The sequence below is a fragment of the Cricetulus griseus genome, chromosome 5, assembly GCF_003668045.3.
Source record: "Cricetulus griseus strain 17A/GY chromosome 5, alternate assembly CriGri-PICRH-1.0, whole genome shotgun sequence".
Lineage (NCBI taxonomy): Eukaryota > Metazoa > Chordata > Mammalia > Rodentia > Cricetidae > Cricetulus > Cricetulus griseus.
The window spans coordinates 176107674-176132146 of record NC_048598.1 but is presented as its reverse complement, the minus strand read 5'-3'; the positions used below and the strand labels follow the sequence as shown (position 1 = coordinate 176132146).

At 41.2% G+C, this 24473-nt stretch overlaps 1 gene segment (V, D, J or C); it reads right to left on the bottom strand.

Moving 5' to 3' along the window:
- Positions 1-15550: 15550 nt before the first annotated feature.
- On the bottom strand, positions 15551-16817 carry LOC113835873 (the record flags this gene model as incomplete). The annotated part of the segment is given in 3 exon segments: positions 15551-15575; positions 16353-16674; positions 16772-16817. Coding segments are annotated over 3 exon segments (393 nt in total), but the record flags the coding sequence as incomplete, so codon positions are not given.
- Positions 16818-24473: the final 7656 nt, after the last annotated feature.

Genomic DNA, 24473 nt, shown 5'->3' with positions numbered 1-24473 from the left:
ACAATTATGAATACCAATCCATGATGAAGTATAAGTGAACTTGTCTAGTAGAATACACATAAATTAGGAGAGGAAAGAAAATGAAGGATAGAGATGATGGGGGCGAAAAATACATTGTACGAAAAACATGAGTATGAAAATTCTAAAACAATGAAAATTGTTATTTTAAAATTTTATATCCTGGTGACCACAGGGAATCACTCTCCCCTCACAGACACTTTCTGCATTTATTCAGGGAGGACTAGGTAACATATTTGTTTTAAGAATGTTAGTAAAAACAGAATCAATATTTTTTAGAGGTGGTGATCAATTTCTGAGTCTATAATTATGAATGGATCCCCCAGAAAACCAGCAGATGGAGAGGACACCCAGATAAAAACCACAAAAATAATCAATTACTTCTGAAGCTGGGCTTTATATGTACTGAGCGCCCCCTGTTGGCTATGAGAACCTATCAGGGAGGTTTTTGTCTGGGTTCACACTGGAGACTCCTCACTGTGTCAGCTGTACAGTAATAGGTGGCCGTGTCCTCAGTTCTCAGGTTGTTCATTTGCAGGTAGACCATTCTTCGAGAATCATCTCTGGAGATGGTGAATCTGCCTTTCACCGAATCTGAGTAATAGGTTGCATAATTATTAGGTTTAGTACTTATGCTTGCAACCCACTGCAGCCCCTTCCCTGGAGACTGGCGGACCCAGCGCATGGCATAGTCAGTGAAGGTGAATCCAGAGGTTGCACAGGAGACTTTCAGTGACCATGCAGGCTTCACCAATCCTCCACCAGACTCAACCAGCTGCAACTCACAGTGGACACCTGCAGAGAGGATCCTGATGAAGAAACTGTCACAAAGTCTACTGTCTCTCTCACTCATGTCTCCTCACACACTCAGTATCCCGTGTTATCTACCTTTTAAAAGAGCAACAAAGAAAACCCAGTGCAGCCCCAACCCCATGTTGATTGTCGTGTTTTCAGTGCTGCTCACTGAATGGGAAGACAGGGCTAGAGTCCTCTGCCTGACCTGCGGGGTGAAGGCAGGGATGGTTTTCATCAGCACAGGCAGGCCGTATTTGCATATCTTCCTGATATATATTATTCTCTGGTGTGTGTGAGACTTAGAGGCAACAGGTAATGGTGCAAATGTCTGAGAGAAAATGAACCAGAGAGGACCATGATTTCATTAAAATATTATTCATTATTTTTACAAAAACAGTCAACATCGTTAATTTTTTCTTCTTATTACATGAACTCTTCCCTGCTTATCTTATCAAATATTATACAGTAAGTTCATGGAAGTTTAAAAATTAAACATTACAATTTGAAAATTCAATGGGAACTAATGTAAAGATGAATGAATACTGAAGTGTACATTAAATTACAGTATTGAAACTAGGCTGGGACAGCATGGTGGGAAAGTTTAACATGTACAAGACACAAGTTTTATCCTCATTATAGAATACATATATATATATATATATATGTATATTACACACATTAAATAAACATTAGTAGTACAGAGGCTAATCCTCGTGAAATATTGAACACATCACAATCTTCTTTTACCTTTATGCCATATGTTTGTGTTTGGGGTGTGTTAGTTAACATCTTTGTCATTTCTGACATTAATTTACTCAAACTAAATAAAGGATCCTTGTCTGTGATTACAACAGGACGGAGAAGAATCTGTTACGTGGTCTGTAGTGCAATGGTTTATGTCTTCCAATCTCTCCAATCCCCTTAGGATGTAGGATTTTCTTGGTGGTTGTGGGATCAGTTTCAAGTGGTCCCCTAAAATAGTCACTGTGTATTAGAAAGGAGAGTTGGGAAGTAATTGTTTAATGGATTAATTAATTCAACTATTACAGAAACATCATTATGGCTAAGAGTTCTTACAGACTATGACATGATTGATTCTGTGGCACTTGCAGGAAAGTGACTTCATTTAAAGCAACTAAATGCAGTGAGTGGCTGATCTGAAGTGATTTCTGCTTTGAGACCTTTCATGACCAAACCATTTCTCTGCCATGTTTCACTTATTTAGCCTGGTTATGTGTGGGTTGGCAAAAGGAAGAAACTCCAGACACAAGCAGTGACCCCCTGCTGTTTTGTCTTTGCATCTGTTCCTTAGGACCATAAATGGCTGAGGTGTGGTCATCCCCTGCTGGCCTGTGCTTCATATGCATCAGTTTGATCTGTTATGGGAGTTGCTTCTGATCAGGAGTATGGATGATATATAGGATCCATCAAGTCTGGAATGTGGATATTAGATTCTTCTGCATGGTCTTTGTTCATTTCTATGCCCTTTTCACAGTTAGATGGTGTCATCTCAGTGGGTTTCTTCTCACAAGAACTGCTGGATAATACTCATGCACAGTTTCTCATAGTCATGATCTAGTAATATTACTTGCAGCAGACTGGAAAAAATAAATCCACATAAAAGTGAGCATGGAAGTTTGGACTGGTATCATCACGATACTTAGAAATTGAAGGTATATAAAATATTATATTAATTCCATAACTACAGGTAGAGGTACATAAAATGCAATGATGCCACTTTGTTATCAGCTGTGATAAGGGCAAAGCATTAGGGGAAATTTCATTTAATGTTTCCCTAGCATGATTTCAGGGTCCTAGTGCTCAGCTGTTCTATAAAAAGAACCTTGTTCTCAACCCAAACCCCTGATGATCCAGGACTGTGCTTTTTATCAATTGATGACAAAAATCTATTTTCTTGTCTGAACTTTTGTCTCTCACTCCAAACAAAACAAAATGGAAATTTTCAGCTTCGTAAACTTGCAGTTTTTAATTTGCTTTTTTCCCTGTTTTATTTGTTATGGGAATTCTGTTACAGCTCCTCTAGCAAACTGAGAGGAACATTTTAGTCTGAGAGATATGTTTTTCACTGGGGATGGACATGACTAAGAGAGAAAAGACTGAGCAGAGGAGTGTGTGAGCAGAGGAGTGACAGAGGGTGTTAGTGGTGGCTGTTTTTCAACTCATGTTCCCTTTTGTTCCTTAATAGTTGAGCACGGGATTTTTCATTTTTATAAACCAAAAAAAAAATAACTTGTAACATTTACTGTTATTCATGCAATGTATTTTGTCATACACCCATCAAACTCTTGTCAGATATTTGTTACCTTTATCCAATCATCTTTATGTTCTCTGTCTCTGTCTCTGTCTCTGTCTCTCTCTCTCTCTCTCTCTCTCTCTCTCTCTCTCTCTCTCTCTCTCTCCCCTGGTACTTCTTTTTTAATAATAGAAACTAGTGTTTTATTTTTTCCAACTTTTTATTTGAATTAGGAAGAGGATTGTTTTACATGACAATCCCAGTTCCCTTCTCCCACCTGTCCTCCCCTACCTCCCCCAACTAAAACCTTATCTGTCACATATCTTCTCTGCTCCCCCTGGATGGTGAGGCCTTCCATAGGGTGTCATCAGAGTCTTATGTTTCCTTTGGGGTAGGGCCTAGGCCCACCCCTGTGTGTCTTGGCTCAGGGAGTTTTCCTTTATATGGAATGGGCTCCCAAAGTCCACACCTATGCTAGGGATAAATACCGGGTTTCTACAGAGGTCCCAAGATTTCTGAGGTTTCCTCACAGAAACCCATGTTTCTGGTGTCTGGATCAGTCCCATGCTGGTATCTATTTTTTTCCCATTTACCAATAACACAGATCCACTCTCACAGCCCCAAACACTTACACTGTCTCACGTGCACTCACGGAAATTCTATGAAGACTGGAGTCTCTCCTATCATTATGTCCATGTAGCACCTACCCCCAATATAAATGGGGACCACTTCCAACAAACTGCCTTTGCTTGCTTTAGGCAAACCACATTGGACTATGAAACAGGCTTTTTTTGCCCATATGCTGTTTATTTCTCTCTTACTGGAATAACCTGTAGTATAGCTTATTCCCAGCTACTCCAGCAACAGCTCCAGACACTTGTATTTAAGAGATATGTATATCATGATGGATTGCTGCAGATTGTATTATTTTGCTTTATTAAAAATGAATCATGTTGAAGGAGGTGGTCACTGTTAGAGGTCTGATCAATGTATGGAGTATTCTAAGACAATCCTAAATCAGCATCACTTTATTCCCACAGTATTTACAATAGTTGACAAAGACCCTATAGGACAGTGAATGACAGAGGAACACACAGAATAATTGTTTCTGAGCAAGTCTCTAGTCTTATCTTTTCTGGCATCTCAGTGTCCTGCTCCTTCAGAGTTTCTGACACACTCAGGATGTGGTTTCAACACTGTGTGTCTTGCACAGTAATAGGCAGCAGAGTCCTCAGATGTCAGGCTGCTGAGCTCCATGTAGGCTGTGCTGGAGGATGTGTCTGCAGTAGGGTGACCTTGCCTGAACTTCTGATTGTAGTTGGCATCACCATCTCCAGGATAAATCCTTCCAAATGACACCAGGTCCTGTCCAGGACTCTGTTTCTCCCAGTTAATAAATCAGTGAAGGTGCAGCCAGAAGCCTTACAAGACATCTTCACTGAGGATACAGGCCTCACTGGCTCAGTCCCAGACTGCTGCAGCTGGGCCTGGGAGTGGACACCTGTGGAGAGAAAGGCAGAGTGGATGTCACTGTCACCTGAGTGCATGGCCCCTCTTCAAGTCTGTAACTTGGAGCCCTGACTTGTAGTTGCTGTCACCAGGAAGAGGATGATCCAGCTCCATCCCGTAGTGAGGACCTGTGTACTCAGTGACTGTGGAGAGGACACTGGTCATAAGCTGTTTTTGGGTGTGGACATCTGTGTATTTACCTCCATAGACTCACATGATTTGAATATTCATGAGCAGGACATTTCTTTAAATAAGTACTTAGTGCAGTTTTGAAGAAAGTAGAGGACACTTGGGACAGTAAAAAGATGCTGAAGACCAAATCCCATTCCTGTCTGTGGAAAGGCATCTTTATCCTTCTCTCAGATCTGTGCAGATGCTGTGGGTGAAACATCAGGACCTAAGCTCTCAGTAGATTTCAGACCTGGGGCAGTTGCTCTGCTTTGTGACAAGCTTGTCAGACTGATTTACAGCAGGTAGTTGTAATGATGTTGGTAATGACTGGAAATTTAAAATAAATTTTGCCAATTATATCCCCATTCTAATATATAGAATTAATATTTTCCATTCAAGAAGGCTACATATAAAAAACTCAGAGAACTGACCTAAAGGAAACATACCTCAGAAATTTTTGCACTTCATGTGTGTCAGCAGATGACTTCATCAAAAAGACATGGTTATATGTGAGACACAATGGGAGTATTTCATTTGAAAGAATGAGGAACTTGTATCAACTTTAGGAAAATCGATGTGACATTGGATAACTGTATTAAGATCATCTCTGAAACACAGATATTCTATGAGACTCTAAGTAGTTTTTAGGTATTGTCTAGGCACACAGAACTATGTATGTAAATTCCTAACTACTTGTAACTGAAAGTGTCCAGCAGAATACAGTATAAAACAGGAGTGTCAAGAACAGTAGATAACATAAACTCTAAGCAGATGAAGTGGTTTACTCAATATTTTCAGATATTCCAGAAGACAGCACAATGGGCAAAGGATGTTGGCAGTAGGAGCTCACAGGCCCTGGGGAATTTCTTCACTGATATCAGAGATGTTAAAGGATTTTTCTTATAAACTTTGATGTTTTTTACAACATCACAGAGATGTTTGTGGTTTGCCTGACTTTCACAACTTGCACAATGGCTGGCTTGCACATTGGTATGATCATGACTGAATATATGGAAAGACTTTTGAGTGAACTCTATATTTCATTAAAGATAGTGACACAAAAGTTAATATTTATGTATGAAACATCTTCATGTTTTAAACCCTTGAAGACAAATATGTCAAGATTTGTCCAAACTATGTTTGGTGATACTAAGTAAACTCTAAGATAGAAACACTGAAAAGAGAAACAAAACCCAGAATGCTGAGTGCAGTGAGGCTCTGAACCCTTAGACTTGGACAGGCTGTAAGAGCTGCACTAACACTTGGGTTCCCTTTCCAGGGGTTGACCAACACTAAACTGACTTTTGGTCTATGATTAAGTTATACATCTCAGAATTGGAGAATATCTGGCATGTGTCCATTACATTCCAAGATCATCACACTCATTCTGGAATGGATGATACAGAGGAAAAGTCATCGAGTATGGGTGAAGGGGCCAGAGGGTCAGAGATGCAAGGACCGCTGGTTCCTGTTGCAGGGAAGGCAGGCGACAGACTCTTCTGAAGAGAGAACTTCATTTCTAACCAGGAACACTCATGTTGTGTTTCACATGCCTTGTTCATGGAGGACATAAAAGTGTGGTGTTTTGTCTTAATCTGTGATATGAACTGCAATGCATATAGACATAATTCCCCAATTTTTCAGAGATGTACTTGAAGTGCTTCTGGTTCCAAGGCCAAAAAAGAAAAAAGAAAAGAAAAAAAAACATGAGTACAGGTGTGGATTATGTAAATTAAAATGCAGGAATTTAATCCGACAAAAGCTTACACAAATGTAGATTATCTCTCTTTGACAATAAGGGCTTACAATAAGAAAATATTCTTGTAAAGTTGTATCAGAGTAACTCATGCAATCAGAACATTTCTCTGAACTGCTTCATGGACCTTAAAATTCCAGAACTCAGATAGAGTCACCATGAGAGTCTATTTAATATATTTCCAATCAGTGCTGTAGGCATGTCTCAGTCTGTGACATGTGAGGTGGAAAGCACTTCAGAGAGAACATGTGTTAGATAAAGTGTAATTACTATTTCATCCTTCTCTGTTGCCAAATGCAGAGCCATTCCTGTCCCTGAGATATGACCTCATCATAAAATACCACCTTCACCTTTCACTAAGGAGATTCTTGTGGAGCTTTTTAGCATACAATGTGGAACATTACACCTGGTGGAAAACTACTTTTCATGGACAGGAAGAGGTCTGCCCAAACTTCTGGGCCTCAGCTAATGAAATCTGCCATTTCCTGCTCTCCCAGACAGAAATGTCTCCACCTTCTCCAACATCCATGTTCCTTGTATGTTACTAACTGACAATCCTGTATTCCTTTCAGTGACTGGGGCTGTGGTAGTTTGAATTGGAAGGTCCCCCAGTGTCTAGTATGTTGAATACTTGGTCCTCTCATAAGGCACTCTTTGGGAAGTACCAGTAGGTGTGGTCTTGTTGGAGAATGTGAGTCAATGGGGGAAGGCTCAGAGGTTCTATAATCTCTTGGGATTTTCACTGTGCATCTCTGCTGCCTGCTTGTGGATCAAGACATGAGCCACCAACTGCTGTTCTTGCCACTCAGCCTTTGGTTTGCAAATTGTGGACTCGATTGTTGGAAACCATAATCCCAACTAAGTTCTTTCTTTCCTTACATGTTTCCTTCATCACAGTTGGTCTTGATGTTTTATCACAGCTACAGAAAATTTACTAAGACAAACTTTCTCAGTTTTTTGTACAGTGAGAGGAACTTCTCAGAGAACACAGCTGGAATTTCTGTGGCTTTTAGAGAAATGATCTGGCTCTGTCCCTGCTAATGTGACACCCCCAAAGTGATCTCTGTTAGATTTACATAAAAAGCCCAATTGTGTGTGAGAGATTTTCTAGGAGATTAGATCTCACTTCTCATGAACATTATCATGTGATCAGATGCAGATGTTCAGTACCTTGCTGGGTGTGTAATCCCATATTCAGGTCAATTAGAAGACAATAAACCATCCTTGAAATCCCATCTGCACACAGACACTGAACTAACTTTCCTGAAGGACAAGTTTATAAAAATCTCATGATGAGAAGAGATGAAATTCATGGAGAAATAAACTGAATTAGCTTAAAGCACAGCTGGATCAAGTCTGAACCTGATGTGCACCATTGTCAGGAGGAGGGGAGGGGAGGTTTGAGCCTCGGTAGCATTTGTGCACCTGTAATGGGCCCTGTCTTACCCTTGATTGGCCCTTAAATATAAATGCTACCCTCATAAAGAAATATGATTGAGGATCTGCTTGAATCTGAGAAAAAGACATAGGAACATCCATGTTTCTTAAGTAACAGCAGAAATACAGGAGATATTTTGATGACAACAGTTACCCATAGCACAAATATTTAGAGAGACTTTATTGGGAACTATAAGATGAAAGGAGCCTAAGCTGCTGAGAAGATTGCTCAGTTATGCCTTCATAGTCTGTGGGATGAACCTGTGTTCTGTGTGTGCTGTGCGCCCCCTGGTGGCGGTGAGCGGCCTCACAGTGAGGTTTATGTCTGGGTTCACACTGGGGTCTCATCACTGTGTCTCTAGTACAGTAATAAGTGGCGGTGTCCTCAGACTTCACACTGTTCATTTGCAGGTACAGAGTGTTCTTGGCATTGTCTCTGGAGATGGTGAACCGGCCCTTCACGGATGGTGCATAGTTTGTGGTACTGCCATCATAATTAATATATACAAGCCACTCCAGCCCCTTCCCTGGAGCCTGGCGGACCCAGTGCATCCAGGAGTGACTGAAGCTGAATCCAGAGGCTACACAGGAGAGTTTCAGGGACCCTCCAGGCTTCAACAGGCCACCCCCAGACTCCACCAGCTTCACTTCACACTGAACACCTGAAAACACACAAAAAATCCTGGTCAAGAAATCATCACACATGTCCATTATCCCTCAGATTAATGTCCACTCACACAGTCAGCATCTACTGCTCTCCATAAATTACCTTTAAAAGAGCAACAAGGAAAATCCAGCTCAGCCCCAACTCCATGCTGATCCCTGAGTGAAGTCTTGGGATCCACAGCTGAGCACCTCTGCCTGAGCTGTAAGGTCAGGACTGGGCTGCTTTTCATCAGCAGAGAGAGGGCCCATTTGCATGTCTTCCTGCTTTATAGCCATCTCTGTAGTGGAGCCTGGAAGGGTCAGGTCCTGGGTTATTTGTGAATGTGCTGGAGGAATCAGATCATGATGTTAATGTTGGGGAAATGTTATTAAATTATATCATTTTCAAATTATCTCCTATTATCAATTTTTCTATAAAGACTCATTTTCATGTTCATTTCAACTCAATTCTCCATGTCTGGGATTACAAACCTCGTAATATTGCTTATGGTGCTCATTTCTGTAGGAGTTGGCACTGCTGTGTGGACCTCATCCTTGATGAACATAAAATTCCCTGCAGAGCTATAGCTTTGTTTTCAGCTGCTGCCAGAGTTGGGGAACTCCCTTTCTGTTTGGAGGTCATGTGACATGCCTGAATTCCAGTGTTCAGCTAATCACATGCATGAGCCTTTTCCAGACAGCCTGTGAATTTCTTGTTTTATCATGTAATTCAGTTTTCCTTTGCTGCACGTTTACCTATTTGTCCATAGAAATGGGGAGTGACTGAGAAGCTGAACTTCAAGGGGAGCTGAGCTTTGACTTCTGTGTCTGCAGGTGGCCCTGTCAGAGGAGCAGCAGGGGGCAAGTGACAATAAGGTGTCACCTCACCAGGATGTGAAGCCCGGATGGATGAATCTCTGATTGGGAAAACCTGGAGTCCGCAGACTCCAGAATGTCTTTTGCTTCTGCTGTTCCTTTTCATTTTTGCTGCTGCCATCTTTCTCTGGTACCTGGCATGGTGTGAATGGGTGTGGGGAGACCCCCACTGCCTGTAATACAGTGTGTTCTCATGTGTAAACATCCCATTCTACTGGACATTTTTACCTGTGCATTATTTTGAATATGATTTCTTCTTAAGCTGTACTGCCTAATAGATAATAATAAACTTAGTTTAAATATTCTTTTGATAATGAAAAATAAATACAAGGAAGTGCCACACAGCTGGGGCTTATGAGTTTCACCTCCATGGCTACTTAGACTGTAGTTCAGGTTAATGAATAAGGAAAACAATTGAGTCCCTGGAAGCCAAGCTGTCTCAAATTCTTTCAATCTTAATGTTGAGAGATGCTTTCATAGGTTTTGGTGTGCATCAAAGCTGCAAACAACCCTGAATATAACTACAGGTTGGATTAGATGACTTGATAATAGATTTGAGATGTAATGTCCCAGAAAATAACTAAAGTTCACAAGGACACCTAGTTGAGTTATAAATTCATTAGGTTACGGTCACAAATACAAAGCAGCCTCATTTTTATTGGCTGACATGCTTTAATGCTCAGGAGGGTTAATGACCAAAGATGGTGATTAATATCTTGTACAAATTTCTTCCTTAATCTATGATATAAAAAGTGATGATGATTGTTTTCATGTATAAATTTAGATTTTTAATTCTTTTAAGATTTCTTATGAGTTTACCTTTCAAGATGAAGAATTAAATGATTAATCCTTTCCTTGTAGCCACAAATTGCAGTCTGCCAGTTAAAGAAGAATACCTTGAGAAGAATACCTTGCTTGCTTAATGCTGTTAATCTAAAACAGGTTGCTTGGGTATGGTTGTACATGGCTTACATTGACAATTTTCTTCTCATCTGTAATATTTAAAATGTCTAATCATATAAGAGTTATGGAAAATATACTGTTCTACTTGCTTATATTCGTTGTAATAATTCTCTTGAAAATCTGAGTGTAAACATATTGTAATTTTTATATTGCTTGAAAGATTTTGCTGGGGTATAAACACTGTAAGGGAAAATAAGAATCAGGAGGCAGAAAACATTAAGAGAGAAAGAGAGGACATTTCTGCATAGAAATGAGACAAGAGAATAGAACTCAGAAAAAGCATAAAGAAGGAAACATCAAGAGAGTGTGCAAGTCTTTTCCCTTAACCCCCTCAGTTAAAATGCCAAAGACCCTGACACCGTGGATTCTGTTTGAGCCTTGTCTTGCTGTAGTCTGGGCCCCAGGCAAGAAACAAGTCCTCCAGGTGACCTGCTCAACCTCCCAGAAGGATGGCCTCACTTCCATCACACATCCACTTCTCTTTTGTTTCTCAGTCTCCTGTCCCAGAAAATTATAAGTCCTAATTTTTTATGGGTCCTTAAGTCAGGCTTTCCTTTTCTAGAGGCTACAGAAGTTAACATACCGAATGCACATCTGTTTGATTTCTCAGTCAATATATTTAATTATGAAGATTGATACCGGATTGCTTTGTGTGCAGCCTTCACTGTTTGAGTGGTGACTGACATGCTGACAGGACAATTGAACCTGTGGCTCTTATATCTGTTAATTTACTAATTCACATTTGAATGGGCTCCAGGTCAAGAACTGTAGTTGACCCAGCTGAGCTCTAGGATATCGTGGGGGAACAGTATTGGTCTCCGTGTTTAGCAACTAGAGTCAAGCAGAGTAGAATGCAGGTCAGCTCATAGATTTCTGCACATGATATAGACACAGGAGAGACAATGGTATTGGGAGATTTTGGTTTAGAAAACACAGAGCTGAGCAGATCTCTCCCTGATGTTCAGAGTCTTATGGAGGAGAGAAGATTCCAGACCAGTGAGAAATCATGGTCTAAAAACTTGGCTCTTCCTTCCTCCTGGGTTTCCCTTAAATACACATTCATGTGGGCAATGTTAATTAACAAATAATTTTATTCTACTAAGTTTGGAGTATTGTCATAGTAGCTACATCAGGAGAATTACATGGTCTTGGCAGTTATTTGAGGTCAGGAGAGGAAACCTTAGGGTTTCAGAGAACTCATCACTGTCCAGATGTTTCTCTCATCTACTATATTTTCTTTCCTAGTGAAAGTTGGGTCTACGGTGCCCCCTGCTGATCCTGAGCATCCTCAGATTGAGGTTGTTTCTGGGCACACAGGGAACCTGCTCACTGTGTCTGCTGCAGTGTAAGGCAGGGCTGTGTCTTCAGTGGGAGCAGAGCTCAGCTTCAGGGAGATCTGATCCTTGAATGCATCACTGACACACTATGGACTTCTCAGTGACAGCTGCAAAGTTTCTCCAGTCATTGTCCTCCATTCTCTCACGTCATGCAGGCTTTTCCTGAAGGGGAACGCCCAGGAAGAGGATCTCAACTCTAGAGACACAGGTGTTTTGTTTTGTGACCCATTGATTCATCCAGGACCCTGGAAGTAATCCTGATAGTAAGACTGTTTAAAGGAGACTCGTGGTTTCCTTTTGTTCCTAGTTAAAACAAGGTATCAAATGGTCACAAGTGCCCTGGAACCAGCTGTGTCCTGAGACTACCCTTGACCTGCTAATCTTCCTTATCTACACAAGGTGCTAAGATTGTGAGCTTCATTCCAATAAGCCAATGATCACCAAAAACAGCATTTTCTTTATTTTACCTTGTAACTAATTTTGAGTTTGTGAGTGGCTGTTTTCTTCCATATATATATATATATATATATATATATATATATATATATATATCTTTATGTTTTCATTTACAAGTAAATATGAGAATTCCCACATGATCAAAATATTTTCTCCAAAATATTTGCCCAATACTGGTAGACGCATATGCTCACATTATTACCAACATGGGACTCTTGGGTCAGTGTCGTCAAGTTTAAACTGCTCACTCTCTGAGTCCTGAGGGCAGCTTGACCAGGAAGCTTCTGAATATAGTGAGAATGGATTCATAACAAAAGGCAAAAGGATCAGGATCTGAGAATCCACAGTAGAAGCTCACAGGAAGGACACTGCCCAGACCACACAGCAGCCATCCCTTAGCTCCAGATGAGTGGCTGAGCTCTGAGTTAGTGCAGACAGGTCAGAACTAGAATTATCTAATACAACACAGAAGCAGAAGATACCATGTTGAAAGCAGTAATGAAAATAATTTAATTAAAATTTCAATGCTATCACTTCTTAGCCTTATATGCGCAGCTGTGCAGAATAGGAGAGGGTATTGGACAACTCAGATGCTTACTGTGACTGAGCCTGGCTCCACTTCCACTTGGTTCCCTCTGAATTACTAACACTGTTCCAGTCGAGGGTCTGGCCCAACTTCAGTATGAGAGAAAAGTCCATATGAGTCTCCAGAGCTTCTCCAACACCTGACCACAGAGAAAGGAAAATTTTCTGGACAGACTTCACTTACCGAAATTAAATCAAGAACAGATAAGCAACTGAAATAGACCTATAACCCCTAATGAAATTGAAGTAGTCATCAGAAGTCTCCCAACCAAAAAAAGCCAAGGGCCAGATGGCTTCACTGGCAGAATTCTACCAGAAATTCCAGGTACAGCTAATACCAATTCTCTTCAAAGTATTTGACACAACAGAAGCAGAAGGGTCATTGCCAAACTCTTTTTATGAGGCTTCAATAACCTTGATACCCAAGCCACACAAAGACACAACTAAGAAAGAGAACTACAAACCAATATCCCTCATGAACACTGATGCAAAAATTCTCAATAAAATATTGGCAAATCGAATCCATGAACACATCAGAGAAATCATCCACCACGAACAAGTAGGCTTCATCCCAGGGATGCAAGGATGGTTCAACAAACGAAAATCCATCAATGTAATCCACCATATAAACAGACTGAGGAAAAAAAAAAACACATGATCATCTCACTAGATCCCCAAATAACCTCTGACAAAATGTAACACCCCTTCATGATAAAGGTCTTGGAGAAATCAGGAATAACAGGAACATACCTTAACATAATAAAAGCAATATACAGCAAGCTAACAGCTGACATCAAATTAAATGAAGAGAAACTCAATGCAATTCCTTTAAAATTGGGGACAAGACAAGGCTGTCCACTCTCTCCATACCACTTTAATATTGTACTTGAAATTCTAGCTAGAGCAATAAGACAACAAAAGGAGGTCAAGGGAATAAAAATCTGAAAGGAAGAAGTCAAACTCTCACTACTTGCAGATGATATGATAGTCTACATAAGTGACCTGAAAAACTCTACCAGGGAACTCCTACAGCTGATAAACACCTTCAGCTAAGTGACAGGATACAAGATTAACTAAAAAAAATCTGTAGCCCTAATATATACGGATTACACATTGGTGGAGAAAGAAATCAGAGAAGCATAACCCTTTACAATTGCCACAAATAACATAAAATACCTTGTAGTAACAGTAACCAAAAAGTGAAAGACCTCAACCATAAGAATTTTGAGTCAGTAAAGAAAGAAATTAAAGAAGATACCAGAAAATGGAAAGATCTCCCGTGCTCTTGGATAGGCAGGATCAACATAGTAAAAATGTCAATCTTGCCAAAAGCAATCTACAGATTCAATGCAATCCCCATCAAAATCCCAACACAATTCTTCACTGGCCTTGAAAGAACAATTCACAACTTTATATGGAGAAACAAAAGACCCAGGATAGCCAAAACAACCCTGTACAATAGAGGAACCTCTGGAGGCAACACCATCCCTGATTTCAAGCTCTATTACAGAGCTATAGTCCTGAAAACAACTTGGTATTGGCACAGAAATAGACAGGTAGACCAATGGAATAGAGTTGAAAACCCTTATATTAACCAACACACCTACGAACACCTGATTTTTGACAAACAATCCAAATATATACGCTGGAACAAAGAGAATATCTTCAACAAATGGTGCTGGCGTAACTGGATGAGGACATGTATAAGACATATAGATAGACCCAAGCCGTTCGCCCTGCACAAAACTTAAGTCAAAATGCATCAAAGACCTCAACATAAACCCAGCCAAAATGAACCTGTTAGAAGATAAAGTGGGAAATACCCTTGAATTAATTGGTACAGGAGACTGCTTCCTGAACATAACACCAGTAGTACAGACAGTGAGATCAACAATTGATAAATGTGATCTCCTGAAACTGAGAAGCTTCTGTAAGGCAAAGGACACAGTCAGCAAGGCAAAACAGCAGCCCACAGACTGGGAAAAGATATTCACCAACCCCATATCTGACAGAGGGCTGATCTCCAAAATAAACAAAGAACTCAAGAAGTATAGTAGGAAATTACCAATACAGAGTCAGGTAGAAATATAAGGGTATTTAATAGGGAAAAGCCTTACTTACAGAGCGAACCAGCCAGCCGGTGGTAGTCTGTACAGCAAGAAGCAAAGAGAAACCGAAACCGAAACGCAGTCCCCCTACTCACTCTGACCATGCCCTCACAAGCCCTCAGGTACTCCTGTAGCCAGCCCCTAAGAAGGCGAGGCTACAGCTTCCCCTACAAAGAAGCTATTCCCCAAAACACCAAACAATCCAATTAAAAATTGGGATACAGAACTTAATAGACAATTCTCAATAGAGGAATCTAAAATGGCTGAAAGACACATAAGAAAGTGTTCAGCATCCTTAGCCATCAGGGAAATGCGAGTCAAAACAACTCTGAGAAACCATCTTACTCCTGTCAGAATGGCTAAAATCAAAAGCACCAATGACAGTTTATGCTGGAGAGGATGCAGAGAAAGAGGAACACTTCTCCACTGCTGGTGGGAGTGTCAACTTGAACAGACACTTTGGAAATCAGTATGGCGACTCCTCAGGAAAATGGGAATCAGTCTACTAAAAGATCCAGCAATTCCACTCTAAGGCATTAACCCAAAAGAAGCACATTCATACATCAAGGACATCTGTTCAACTATGTTCATAGCAACATTATTTGTAATAGCCAGAAACTGGAAGCAGCCTGGATGTCCCTCTACCGAAGAATGGATAGAGAAAATGTGGTACATTTACACAATTGAGCACTACTCACCAGAAACAAAACAAAACAACAATGGAATCTTGAAATTTCCAGGAAAACGGATGGAACTAGAAGAAACCCATTCTGAGTGAGGTAAACCAAGCACAAAAAGACAAACATGGTATGTACTCACTCATATGTGGATTTTAGACATAGAGTAAAGTATTGCCAGCCTACAATCCACACTGCCAGAGAAGCTAGTATACAAGGAGGACCCTAAGATACACATGGTTCCCTGGAGAAGGGGAAAGGGTCACCATCCCCTGAGCAAATTGAGAGCATGGGAAGAGGGGCGGGCGAGGGAGCTACAAGAATGAGAAGGGAAGAAGAGGAAGGAAGCAGAGGTCATGAGGGAGCAGAAAGGTTGAGTCAGGGGAAGAATAGAAGAAATGATATGTGACAGGGTTCCAGTTGGGGGGTAGTAGGGGAAGATGGGAGGGAGAAGAGAACTGGGATTGTCATGTAAAACAATCTTGTTTCTGATTCAAACAAAAAATGATAAAAAAGAATGTTCGTCAAAAGAGAAGACATAATTTTTAGAGGCGCTGATCAATTCCCGAGTCTATAATTATTAAAAGGATCCCCGACAAAAAACAAAACAAAACAAAACAGTAAATGGAGAGGACACCCAGATAAAACAGAAAAAAAAAAAAAATATCAACTTTGTCTGAACCTGGGCTTTATTGTGCCGCGTGCCCCCTGCTGGTCATGGGAACACGGCAGGGAGGTTTTTGTCTGGGCTCACACTGCAGACTCCTCACTGTGTCAGCTGTACAGTAATAAGTGGCCGTGTCCTCAGTTCTCAGGTTGTTCATTTGCAGGTAGATCATGCTTTGGGAATCATCTCTGGAGATGGTGAATCTGCCTTTCACCGAATCCGCGTAATAGGTTGCATAATTATAATGTTTACTTCTTATGTGAGCGACCCACTCCAGTCCCTTCCCTGGAGCCTGGCTGACCCAGTTCATGGCATAGTCAGTGAAGGTGAATCCTGAGGCCGCACAGGAGAGTTTCAGTGACCCTGCAGGCTTCACCAATCCTCCACCAGACTCAACCAGCTGTACTCCACAGTGGACACCTGCAAACAGATAGGATCCTGATGAAGAAACTGTCACAAAGTTGACTGTCTCTCTCACACATGTCTCCTCACACACTCAGCATCCCGTGTTATCTACCTTTTAAAAGAGCAACAAAGAAAACCCAGTGCAGCCCCAACCCCATGTTGATTGTCGTGTTTTCAGTGCTGGTCACTGAATGGGAAGACAGGGCTGGAGTCCTCTGCCTGACCTGCGGGGTGAGGGCAGGGCTGGTTTTATGAGCAGAGGGAGGCCGTATTTGCATATCTTCCTGATATATCTTATTCTCTGGTGTGTGAGAGCCTTTGAGGCAGCAGGTAATGGTGCAAATTTCTGAGAGAAAATGAAACAGTGAGGACAATGATTTTATTAAATTATTTTTCATGATTTGTTTATAAGAAGGTTCAACATCCTTAACTTATTTTTTCTTTTATACACGAACTCTTCACAGCTTATCTTATCAGATATTATACAGTAAGTTCATAGAAGTTTAAAAATTAAACATTACAATTTGAATCTCCATCACCAGAGACACATCCAAGAACCAGTTCTTCCTGCAGCTGAACTCTGTGACCACTGAGGACACAGCCACATATTACTGTGCAAGACACACAGTGAGAGACTTAAGCATGAGCCCAGACAAAAAAAAAATCCCTCCCTGCAGAGGAGCTCTGGGCCAGCAGGTCACTGAACATTAACCAAGCCCAGGAACTCCAAGACTTTAGAGCTGGAAAGAAAAACACCTGGTTTCCTGTGACTTTGCATTCACCTTCCTAAACACCGAGAAGACAGGGCATTTTTCTCTCTCTGATTCTGAAATGCTGTGTTTCTCTTAAGTTGCATTTGTTTGCCTCTAACTGTCTCTCAAGACAGTGTGCATAGTAATATTTGTTTTCATTTTTGTTGTGGTTCTAGCATTCAGCAGCTGAGCCATTCCTCTGATCTTAGGAATATATTTAGAAAATATATGTCTCCTCTTGAAAGTCAGTTGACCTTGGCATTGCAGTAGTTGACCCGTTAAAAAGTTAAATCTTCTCTCGATTCCCGATTCCCTCCATCCTCAGATATAACTTCATGCAGTAGCACTTCCTAGACCCTTGACAGAAAGTAGTTGCTCTATGCCTAAGGAATGTGCCACAGACAGTATGGAATCCACACATAACTGCAGCTGTTAATACAGGCTGTAAGGTGAGGCAGGGATTTCCTGAGGTCAAGTGTTCATGGGTGAGGTACAAAGAGTGGTGTCATGATTGTTACTCCCAAGAAAATTTTGGATTTTCATACAAAACGCACCTTGGTGAGGATATGAATTTTGGCCATCCCAGTTATAAAAAACATCAGAGGCCTGGACATTTCCCCAAAGCTCCTTCCTCATCTTCTTGGGTGGTTGACAGTTCAGAGAGTAAATGGAGACTCACACAGCTCAGGTCTGAAGAGCAGGAAGGTGGAGCCATGCCCTAAAGGAAACCTTCTTTATTTCATTGCTTCTCTTCCTGTCATTTGGATTCTACTTCAACTTCTTCACAGGAAGGACCTGGGCTTCCTGTGGATCAGTTCCCACCTCTCCCTTCTCAGTCTGGCTCTCAAATATCTCTCACTGTGTGAGTCTCTGCCCCTTAAGCTCCTGCATCTTCACAGTTCTGGCATCCTCGCCTCTATTGCCAGGAGTCTTAGCAGGGGTCTCCTTGCGGATTCTTGGGAATTACCCCAGCGCAAGGTTTCTCCCTAAACGCATAGTGACTCTCTCTATTAAGAAACCACTTTTCGTTGCTCTTCCAATGCATCCCTACCCAGCCCAACCAGCCTGCTCCCTCACGTTCTCACCCTCCTCCCCTCTCCCAAACCACCCTCCCCATCCACAGTTTTGCCAAAGGATCTCATCTAATTTACCTTCAGGAATATTTCGTTATCCCAACCATGTTTGCCTGCTCAAAGAAATGAGAAATAATGCAGATCATGTTATCCAGACACTGCTCTGTGAAAAGGAAGATGACCTCCTTACCTTTGTTCATAGACCATGGGAAACCTTAGTTCCATTCCCACTCTGCACTATTGAGTCTGAGGTGTGGGTGTTATTAGAAAATCCTTACAGGTGAGGACAGTCTGTGGGATTTGGACGGACTTTTTGGATGCCCATCCACTTCTTCATCCCAGGAAATCCCATATCTGATTCCTTGATTTTATGAATGACTTTTAGGCTATGGGTTTCCGTGGTAGGGTCAGTTCTCATCAATGGAGAAGCAGCTGTCCAGTGCAGGTTCTGAGGGACTTCAACCACTCTGCATTCTCTGTCACCTTGTGTGTGATTCTACCAAGGTTTGGAGGACATTTATTGCAGACATTCTGTCTCATGTTTGGTTTGTTCAAATTTTCCTATGTTCAGAGATAATTAGACAAAAATATCACAGAATGCAATGTAAGGCTTGTTAACTGAAGGGTTGGTATGAGACCACTCAGCCTGCTGATTTTATTTTATTACGTGAGTTGGGCTCTCTGTTTCATGGTGTTTAATTGGGTTAGGTATCCATTCCCATGATACTGTGGGAGGAGAGCACAAATCACAGGTCAGGTCATTCTGATCACATGACTTTCAATTTTCTTCTATGTCTGATTCTCCTCTGTCACAGTTGAAGATATTAACCATGAGTGTGAACACTTGAGTATTTACTTCATATGGTGTTTTTAATCCTATCACCATTTGATTTATTTTCTCACACAGAAGAGTCCATCTCTGGGAGGCAGTAAGCATGGACAGCAATGTTCTTATATACACTCAGCCTCACACACTTGACACCAGGAAATCCCCGGCTGTGCATTGCATGGTGGGTAATGCAGCTGCAGGGGTGTGGATCCCCTTATCACACTGTGTCATTCCCTAGGCATCTCAGCAACCACTATGTTTCAGTAGGACAGGATGAGCTCTAACCTACAGATGTTATTGAGAGTAGAGTGTGTGAACAATCAAAAATGGAATCAGATTTCTCTGTGAAAACAAATTCCATGTGAGAACAGCTGTGTTCCAAAAAATTGTTCTCATCAACACATATTCCTAAACACAGAGAGATGGTTCAGCCTCTAAAGACTTCATCCATATTCAAAGTGACAAGAAATATCACTGTACACCCTGTCTTGAGACTCAAAATTGAGACACAAACGAATGTGACTTTATATAAACACAGCATTTCAGCATCAGAGAGAAAATATCCCCTGTCTTCTCTGTGCTTAGGGAGTGGGAAGCAAAGGCAGAGAAAACCGGGTATTTTTCTTTCCCTGCTCTGAGTTCCTGGGCTTCCTTAGGGCTCATCTCCCCCTGCTGTCCCAGAGCTCCTCAGCAGGGAGGTTTTTGTCTGGGCTCATGCTGAAGTCCCCTCACTGTGTGACTCCTGCACAATAATATGTGGCTGTGTCCTCAGTGGTCACAGAGTTCAGCTGCAGGAAGCACTGGTTCTTGGCTGTGTCTCTGGTGATGGAGATGCGGCTCTTGAGGGATGGGTTGTAGTCGGTGCTACCATCATAACCTATGTACCCCATCCACTCCAGCTTCTTCACTGGGAACTGCCTGATCCAGTGCCAGCCATAACCACTGGTGGTGATGGAGTAACTAGTGACAGAGCAAGTGAGGGACAGCGATTGTGAGGGCTTCACCAGGCCAGGTAATGACTCCTGAAGCTGGATCTGGGACAGGACACCTGCAGACAGGAAGAGTTAATTCTGTCAATCACATATTGTCACATCCCCTCATGGACACATGTATGAAATGGTCACACTCACCAGGAAGGGCTGTCACCAGGTACAGAAGACCCAACATTGTCATCTTCTAGGCTACACCCCCTTTTCTCAGAGGTCAGCCTCCTGTGAGAGAGATGTGAGCTGCCACAGCTCAGGAGGGGATTTAACTTATATCTATAAGACGCATTTGCATGTGTGAACTCAGCCTAGTCTTTATAAACGAGGAGGGTGGATACCACTCCATTTCCTTTTAACAATATGCCCATCATTCCCTCTGACTTCCTACACTGTGAGTTTGGGATAGAGAGCATGGGGACTACAGGGATCACAGGAAACACATCTTTTCATGACCCCACCTCCAAGCCCTAGCCCAAACCCTCACCAAATTCTTCTGCTCCTGTATTTTTTGCTTCTTCTCAACTGACTTATTTCTTAAAACTTTCTATATTTTTCTTTTTAATTTATTGAGTTTTTTCAAGACAGGGTTTCTCTTTGGCTTTGGAAGCTGTCTTGGAACCAACTCTTGGTCTGAAACTCACAGAGATTGATCTGCCTTGCCTGCCAAATGCAGGGATTAAAGACCAGGCACCACTAAAACCCATCTTTATCAATTTATATTTTAACATTTCAATACCAGTTGCCCACCCTCCTCTCCACCTGTTCCCCCCACTTCCTCCTCACCTTCTATGTTCTCCTTGAATATGGTAAATCTTCCCTTTGGAATTCTAAAATTCAGTCCCATCATCTTCTTGAGTCAGGAAAACTGTACTCCCTGCCTACCACCATGCACCCCTGTGTCTTGGATGAACAAGGTTTCTCTCCCTAAATAGTGGGCTCCACTAAGTCAGATTGTGCTATAGAGTTAGAACTTGGACCCATTGCCAATGACCTCATATATTACCCCCTTCCCACCATCATCACCTACATTAAGGGGGTCTAGTTCAGTCTTATGCAGGTTCCCCATTTCTCAGAACAGAGTGAGTTATCTCTCACTAGCTCGGATCATCTGATTCTGTGGGGTTTCCCCATCGTGGTCTTGACTACTTTGTTCTTTTAATATCTCCTCCCTCACTTTGATTCTACTCCAGGGGCTTGGCCCATTTGTTAGTTATGGATCTCTACATCTGCCTCCATCTGTTTCAAGCATTAAGTTCTAGCTTTTCTGGAGTTGTAGATTGTAGGCTGGGTATCTTTTGCTTTATGCCTGGTATCCACTTATGAGTGACTAATACTATATTTGTGTTTCTAGGTATGGGTTACCTCATTCAGGCAGGTTTTTGCCAGTTCTGTCCATTTGCCTGCAAATTTTAGGATGCCATCATTTCTTAGCACTGAATTCTACTCCATTGTATAAATGTAACACATTTTTAATCCCTTCCTTGTTTGAGTGGCATCTAGGTTGTTTCCAATTTCTGGCTTTTAGAATAACATTACTATGAAAATAGTTGCTGTTCCTGTGTTTTACTGTCTGAGGTCAGTACTAACCTTCTTTTAACAATTGGGTTCCTATGTACCTGGTTTTATATTATGAAGCCCACAAAGTTCAACTTTTCTTTCCTTTTGCACCAGGAAATGGGTTTCCATCTTTCGAAGAAAGTTAGAACGCTGTCATCTTGTTTTATCATGGGATCCACAATGAATTCTTGTTCCACCCAGACTCTGGAATGTAGAGCAAACACCTGCTGATAGAAGTGGCTGCATCCCACACTCCCTCCTCCCTCCTTAACTCCCAAGTCCTCCCCATCCATATTCACCACCGTGATGTCTTTTGAAAACAAATAGCCTTGTAGTAAATAAAAAAATAAAATAAAATAAAATAAATTAAAGCGAGATCAAAGAAAAACTAATATGTTATAACAGGACAAAATAAAACGAATAAATGAAGGAAAAGAGCCAAAGAAATGTCAAGAGAAACAGTTATAGACACAGAGAACTCCTGATTTGTATACTCAGGAATCCCCTAAAAATTCAAAGCTGTACTATATATACAAAGGAATGTAAGGCATAAATAAATAAATGTATAAAGTGGCAATAAAGCCTTTTGATATCATGAGACAGGGAACCTCCAAAGGCATTTGAATGGATTCCTGATGACATCATCTGATGGACCTACAGCCTATGCTTAGGATGTTTGTTTCCCTTCTTATGCTCCCTTAAAAAAATCTTATTTTTCATTTGAAAGATGTGATAATTGGAGACAGCTTTTGGATTACATGTACACTTCTCCTTTCTGCTCTAGAACCCCATCTGTTGTTGACCCACACAGGTCCTACTTTTCCAATACAGATTTTATTCTGAGACAAATTGTCTTCATGGTGAGTGAGAGAATCTTTGAACTGGGTCATTTCTGTTATTGCAGCATTTACAGGAGAGCGACATTGATTCTAAGAACTAACTGTTCTAGTAACCTGATAGAGAAGGGTTCTAACTGCCTTGCTTAAAATTCAGTTCTCACTGACTGTAATCCAGCAACCCTGGCTCGGTAAGTAAGCACTGGTGACTAATGTAAGTAAGCACTGGACGCATAATGTTGTTGAAGAATTATTAGCCCAAATGAAAGCAGAAACATGGCAAGTCACATTCATTAAATACTGCTCATGTATGTATGTCTTTTCTTCAGAGAAATGATGAGAAGTTAATCCACAAAATCCTGGTGTCCAGAGTGTGTTTGAGCTGCAGGTTCACTGTGGTTATCATATATCACTGGCAGCCATGTGGGCTGACCTCATCCTGGTTTTAGGGAACAGACAATGGATCCCTTGGTTTTCACCTTCACTCTGTAATGTTCAATGAGTTGTGTTTGTCTTGATGTCAGTAATCCCACATTCTATAGTCTGATTGTTCACCAATAATTCTTGACACAAAGCTGAGGTCAGTATAAAAGAATCCAGAGGATGCTCAGGCCTGGAGAAGTAGGTTTTCTTTTCCTTTTCCAGATTACTGAAACCTGTGATTATTAACTCTGAACCAACACATACCATCACTTCTCCCATTGATCTTCTCTAACTCAAAGGTAAACACTCCAGCTCTCCTACCTTCAGCTGCATCAGAGTCCATAGTGGTGAGCATGCAGGCAACATGAACAAGAAAACATCAGGAAAAAGCAAAAAACTTAGATAAGGAACTTTGTTGCCAATGGAAGGGAGATAAAAGAGATATATTAGAGGACATCAATTGGCTTGTGCACAAAGGTCACTCAGGCTTCTCCACAAGATGAAGTACAAACATCTTCAAAAGAAACATTATCTGGGACATAGGGTTTAAATTAATCTTGACAAGGATGCAAATTTCCAAGTTGCATTGTGTGAAAATGTGAATTATCTGTGCCTTAGTAAACCATCAACACATTGGTAGCTGGGGACAGTAGACAGCTTGTTTCTCCATCTAGGTGAAGTAATAACATTTATTCATGGAAGATCTGGTTTCTATGCCTCAAGATGGGAAATAAATAGAAAGGTTTTCAGATGATTTAAATTCCCTGTGATTTCCATCTAAACCTATCATCACCAAATCTGAAAATGGCAGACCATTGTGAGAAAACATGGAAAGTTTTATTTTCTGTTTATTCCATCTAATAGCAAGAAGCAAGTGGATGCCATAGCTGCTCCATGGGCTCATAATGATAAACCCATTAGAAAATAAGCAAATAGTAATTATCATAGAATAAGATGTACCAGAGATCCATAGGATATTTTTTGAGCAGAAAGGGAAAACCACATATTCTGAAGTGTAGGTGACATATGCTTGTTTGTGGGGACAATCATATAACATGAGGGCATCCAGTTGTTCTGAGTAGTCTCAGCGCTTCTTAAGAGCTATGATTTCCTTGAACTCTTATGCAGGGAGGTTTGTGTCTGAGTTCACACTGATGTTCCTCCCATGTCTCTGGCACAGGAAGGCACACGAAGGCACACGAGATGGTTCAGATGCCAACAAACTTGGCTATCATAAGCTTTGTTTCTCACACTGATGCTAGGGTTGAAGTCCTGATTACAAACTCTGTCTCCAGTAGCCCATACATGGTTCCAGATTCTTCTATGACACACTTATAAAATGTTAAATATCAGTGTAC